General features: G+C 32.4%; 1 protein-coding gene across 1 annotated transcript; it reads left to right on the forward strand.

The window, feature by feature from the left end:
• On the forward strand, window positions 1,863-3,542 carry LOC107614431 (photosynthetic NDH subunit of lumenal location 3, chloroplastic). Its single transcript, XM_016316641.2, has 3 exons — window positions 1,863-2,277; window positions 2,926-3,212; window positions 3,299-3,542. Exons 1-3 carry the CDS (start codon window positions 1,959-1,961, stop codon window positions 3,413-3,415), a joined length of 723 nt encoding a protein of 240 aa, XP_016172127.1. The 5' UTR covers window positions 1,863-1,958; the 3' UTR covers window positions 3,416-3,542.

Raw genomic sequence — 6,406 nt, forward strand, 5'->3', positions numbered from 1 at the left:
TTTATAATTTAATGATTAAATTTTTCATGTTTTATTTAAATTTGAGATTGTGTGTTTGATTTTCATTTTTTTTTCAGAAAAAAAATTCTTTAAATTGGGAGAAATATTTTCTTTTTAGGTTTATTTTTCTCTGAAGCATAAACAATGAAATTAGAAAATTTTTCTAAAAATAAAAAATGAAGAAAAGAAAATGAAATTGACAAGTTATTTTTAATTGTCACCTTCACTTTAATCCGTGTGAGAAATACCCCACTATAATCAAATTAAAAACGTGAAAAGAAAAATACCCCACTTTAATCCCTGTGGGAAATGGGGCTGCTCCGGCCCATTAAAGTTGTCAATAAATGGACAAGTGTTTGTTCAGTTAAAAATGTGGTCTAAACTAATTTGGATTAGTCGAGTGATCAGTTTATTCATCTATTTAAATAAGTGTTAGATTGTACATATAAAAATTTATTGACTAATGATAAATTTTTAAATAGAGTTTAAATTCATAATGAATTAATTTTTAACCTATTAAATTGAAAGATATCGTGAACAACTAAAAAATATGATATAAAATATTTTATTCGGTTTCATTTATTGACGGGCGTAGGTTAATTAGCTATAAATATTTTTTTTACTTTCAAAAAATTAAAAAAATATTGTTATTGTGTTAATTAAAATGAAAAATAAAATTTATAATTTCATAATCAAATTAACAATAAAAAATAATAGTTAAAATTTATAAATCCATAAAAAATTAACTTAAAGTTAACTCTCTTTGTTTTTATACAAAAAATTGGCGAATGTCAGTTAGTTTCATCTGCTAAAGTACACGAGTCAAGCAGAATCAATTTGACCAATATTGTTTAGGTGTATGCTATGGTACTTATATATATTTGTCTAACTTATTAAAAAAAAGATAAAAATTAATATTTAAATTATAAAATATAAAAGTAAACAATTTTTTAATATTTAAACTTATTATAAAAAACAACTTCGACAATTTTGACACCAAAATTAAAGACATGAGAGAATTTGTCTATTATTTATTTGATAGTCTCAATTTTCAAACCTAATTTACTTTTTTGAGAGTTAAAAAGGTTGATTTGGTAAATTTTAACCATTTGTCATCTCTACTTATTATAAAAAGTCATTTTTTAAGGGTCATTGAATAGTGTATATTTAGACAAATCTAAAATTATATTCTAGTTTTATGATTAATATCTTATATTATGGTCAAATGAACAATTCGTTCGTTATAACTTACAAGTTTTATTCATTTTTATATCGTTAAATAAATTTGTATGTATTAAAATTTTATCAATTTAACTATTGAGTTATTATGTTATATTGATTGATAATCAAGTTATGGTTATCGTATTTAAAAAATTCAACCATCAATAGATATATAATTTAATGATTAATAATTACATAATTTTTAAAGTTATATTATACATCAAAATAAAATAATATGATAAAATATTAAAACATTTTCAACTTTTCAAAATTTCATATGAGTAATAGTTGCTTTGACACATTTTACTATATTATATTCATTTTAACCATTGCAAACACATTTATGTCATTTTACAATTTAACTATTGAAAACACATTTATATCATTTTCAATGTTATACATACTTAAATGCCACCCTTCTTTTTTTATTTCCCGCGGAATACCAATAAATAAACAAATACCACCCTCTGGCCCAAAAGAATTAGGCTCAGCCCATACATGCAGAAAGCAAACAAAATAAAAGTGAAAAACATAGATTTCCAAAAACAATAAAAAACATACAAGACCAAAAAAAATGAAAAACCCAAGGACTAAAATTACCAAAACATCCTTAATAAACGATATCCTTTTCCGGTGGTCATGGAATGGATAACACTAACCACATGGATATGAGTGACACAATGAACTACTACTCTTCTCAACTCTCTCTCATTTGAATTCCTTCATCAATCATCAATATGGCTCCAATCACAAACTTGCATGGACTCCCAAAAACTTTGGCTCCCATTGTTACATGCCTTCCAAATGCCCATAGGAACCTTCATCTCAACAAAAGAGTGCAAATAGTTGGAAGCAATAATAATACGGCACATGAATCAGAATCTTCATCACAAGAATCTCTTGTTGACACTACTACAAGAAGAGCAGCAATAGGCCTTGTTGCCTCCATAGTTCTCACTGCCCAATTCCATGACAAGATTTCACTTGCTCAAGAACATACCCATAATGGCTGGTGGTATGATGATTTACCTTTGCCTCTTCCAACTGTCACTAACAGTAAGCACTTTATTATAATTGCCACTTACACATTTTTAGAGTTTTAGAATATCTATTTATTGCCTTAAAGCAGCGGTTGAATTGTCTTTGTGTGATCTCAAAGTCACGAGTTTAAGTTGTCACATAATTATCATGTTATGCTTACATTAAATTTTTTAGATGTGATCATTCTCTATTGATGCGAGATGTTTATGTATGAAACTCTAATTTTTTCTTTATATATATCCATAAAAATATTTTTTACTCATTCTTGAACAGTGGTACTCTATATTTTTTTTTTTGGTGACTATAGTGGTACTCTATATAGTAAATGATGGAGTTAATCATTAATAATGATATCATAATTAATTTTACACAATATATTTTGTTAGTTTATATAATTTCTATATACATACCCAATTTCTTTTGATGGACAAATAAATTGAAAGAAGAAATATAAATATGTAAATGAATTCTTGTATGTGAAGTGTAATTGAAATAAGTTGACAATGTAAAGAAGTTTGATATATGCATGGGAAATAAAATGAAATGAGTTTGTTTTCCATTGCTCTTATAAAAAGTTGATTTCACTTGTGATTTATGTTTTTCATTTATTTATGTTTATATATTTTAATGTGACTATTGAATAGTTGTATTTGTTTTGATTAGACCTTGCAAATGAGAAAACGGGTACCCGTTCATTTATTAAGAAGGGAATATACATGGCAGACATTGGAGTTAAAGGGAGTGTTTATAGGATTAAGAAATATGCATTTGATCTTCTGGCTATGGCGGATTTGATTGCAGCAGACACACTCAATTATGTGAGGAGATACCTCAGAATCAAGTCTACTTTCATGTACTATGATTTTGACAAAGTTATATCAGCTATGCCAGTGGATAATAAGCAACAATTAACTGACATGGCTAACAAATTATTTGATAATTTTGAAAAGGTACGTTATAATATTTAGTGTTTTATACTACCATGTTTATAAGTAAAGTTTGATTAAGAAATTGAAATTTTGTAATGCATTGACAGCTTGAAGAAGCTTCAAGGAGGAAAAGTTTACCTGATACACAATCAATCTACCAAGAAACTGAAGTCATGCTACATGATGTCATGGATCGGATGGATGTAATGTATAAAACAATTTGATATTAATTTAATTCGAAGTTGTGTTTATACTAAAAATATCTTAGTCACACGCTTCTTGATTCTCTGGATAGATTAGTATTATATTGGTACTCTTATACTTCTTGAATTAAAAAATACAGTTCTATCAGTGATATACTGTGAGAGGGACACATGTATGCGGCTTTAAAATAGATTAGTGTTACATTGGTACTTTCACGTTTATTTCTTTGAAAAATATAGCAGTATAATAATATCGTTAGTGATACTCTCACGTTCTTCTTGAACTGAAAAATACAATAATATTTTCAATGATAATATAATAGAACATCATGAGTGAGTCACGTGATTGTCACCATCAAACACACTTGGTGTCAATTGTCAACCCTCTCAATAGAAGCGCGTCACCTCCATTATTATTTCTTGGCCTGATCTCTTACTCCATGGACCTAGTCTTTATTCTCACTTAAGTGTTATAAATCAGAAAAAAAAAAAAGATAAAAATAAAAATTGATGTACCCTTTTCTTAAATGCAAATCTCAACGTTTGAACTTGCGTGCCTGAACAAACCCTTACGTCAAACCCAAGTGAGTCTACACAGATAAGTTGTGCCTCCTGTTATAAGTTGCAAGCGAATGTGATTAATCAATAGAAATAACCTATTAACACTATACATACTATACCTATTACATATGTTGTGCTGGAACAGAAGATTCTACTAATGGAGAATTTCACTTAAACCACATTAACAATATATATTTAGTAGTTTTAATAGTGTTTTGGATTATATCAACTCAATTTTTCGGTTTAGTGTAATGAGATAACTGCAAATATCATGCCTCACCCAACTATTTTCTCTAAAATGTATAACAACCAGTTATCTATGCATAGAAATAACTCTAGGTAATTTTTCCAACAGTTCATGTAATACCTCCACTTGAATAGCCTTGCATCTCCAACACAGAGATTTGAGGGCTTGTTCAGTCTTTTCTCCGCAAGCTTGCAGACACGATATGATTTTGGAAGCTGCATGTGCTATGGCATCAGGTTGAGCTTTCATGTAATCTTCTACTTCAAGAACAGTCTGCCACAATTATTTTTTAATTATTTAAAAATTAATTTATTATTTTTTTTTTGAAACAAAGGAAGCTCAACACATTGTGGTGGAGCAGTAAGAAAATAAACAACAAAGAAACAAATAAAACATAAATGGATGAATCCCGGTCATCTCCGGCAGAGCCATCAACAACCAAAAGGGTCAATACCAGACCACTCCTTGTAGCTCAAAAACGTCCTTTGTTGTACATCCTCAACACCTGCTTTCCTATTGTTGAAGATTCTATCATTTCTCTCCATCCAGATATTCCAGATCACTGCAAAGAAACCAATCAACAACAGCCTCTTCTCCTTCTTTCTGGTATGCATGCCAGTCCAACTCTCAAACAGTCCTTTCATGGTTCCTGGTACCACCCACGGTTTATCTAAGCGCCTGAGCCAGTCACACCATACCTGCCACATAAACTCACATAAAAGAAACAAATTGTGCACATATTCTGTTTCCTTGGGCACAAACACTGTCATTCTGATGAATCACGCCTAATCTACTCAACCTTTCTTTGGTATTTACCCTGCCAATCAGGACAAACCAGCCAAAAAGCTCAATTCTCGGAGGTACCAAACCTCTCCAAATTGATCTAGTGAAACTGTAGCTCGTAATATCTTCCGAGAGAGTCTCCGATTGCAACACCTGCAGGAAAGAGTTAGTAGAAAAAATACCTTTATCATCAAATTTCCATATAATATTATCCTCTCTGCCAGTGGATAGTTTCACTGGCCTTAACCTCTCATGGAGTTGATGAACTAATTCCAACTCCCATTGGAACAACTCTCTCCTCTAATGGAAATTCCAAATCCACTTTATCCCATCCCAGAACCCACAATCCCTTATCACTGATCTTTGTTGGTTTGAAATAGAGAAGAGTCTTGGAAAACTGGCTTTCAAAGGACCACCTTACACCCAATTATCAACCCAAAATCGCGTCCGTCTTCCATTTCCTACTTCCATTGCCAGGCCACTAATAAGTTTTTCTTTCACCTGTTGTTTTGCTATATTCAACTGACATATGTCTTTCCATGGACCCCCCGTTACCGGAAGAGTCTGACTACAAAGCATAACATTAGGAGCCAAATTATTACACGAACACACAACCCTCTTCCACAGCGGGCACTCCTCCTTTGAGAAACGCCACCACCACTTGAACAATAGCGCTGTGTTCCTCATTACTGCATCGCCGACCCCCAATCCTCCAGCCTTTTTTGGAGCCTGGACCACTTCCCATTTTACCAGGGGCATACCACAGTTACCATCCTCCTTGTACCATAGAAAACTCCTCTGAAGTGTAATTAGCTTGTTGGCGACCACCTTCGGCATCTTATACAGGCTAAGGTAATAAATCGGTAAGTTGTTCAAAACTGATTTGATGAGAACTAGCTTACCTGATTTGTTTAAGACCTTTGCCTTCCACAAGCTTAGCTTCTCTTCCACCTTGTATATGATCGGCTTCCAAGTCTTTACCAGCTGAGGATTCGCTCCTAGAGAAATACCGAGGTATCTAATAGGAAGCGCCGCTTGTTTACACCCCAGAAGACCACACACATGCTCCACCCACTCCTGCTCACAATTGACTGGGATCAAATTCGACTTATCAAAATTGATGCTCAGCCCAGACATCAACTCAAAGCAGCACAGCAACCTCTTGTAGTTCGCAATTGTTTCTGTCTCCGGAGGGCAAAACAAGATAGTATCATCTGCAAACTGGAGATGAGACAATTCAATATGATCTTTCCCGACTAGCAACGGAGCAATGCGCCCATTTCTTACAGCCTCCCCCAACATTCGATGCAACACATCAACCACAAGCACAAACAGCAGAGGAGATAGTGGATCCCCTTGTCTTAATTTCCTCTCCATTTTAAACGCCTTGGACGGTGAGCCATTCACCAAGATAGACATAG

The sequence above is a fragment of the Arachis ipaensis genome, chromosome B08, assembly GCF_000816755.2.
Source record: "Arachis ipaensis cultivar K30076 chromosome B08, Araip1.1, whole genome shotgun sequence".
NCBI classification, from domain to species: domain Eukaryota; kingdom Viridiplantae; phylum Streptophyta; class Magnoliopsida; order Fabales; family Fabaceae; genus Arachis; species Arachis ipaensis.

Excerpts from the sequence above, each read along its gene's own strand:
- LOC107614431 (XM_016316641.2), top strand. The coding sequence starts at position 1,959 with ATGGCTCCAATCACAAACTTGCATGGACTCCCAAAAACTTTGGCTCCC. Across the intron at positions 2,278-2,925 it reads TCTTCCAACTGTCACTAACA|ACCTTGCAAATGAGAAAACG; the intron begins GTAAGCACTTTA and ends TGTTTTGATTAG. Across the intron at positions 3,213-3,298 it reads TATTTGATAATTTTGAAAAG|CTTGAAGAAGCTTCAAGGAG; the intron begins GTACGTTATAAT and ends ATGCATTGACAG.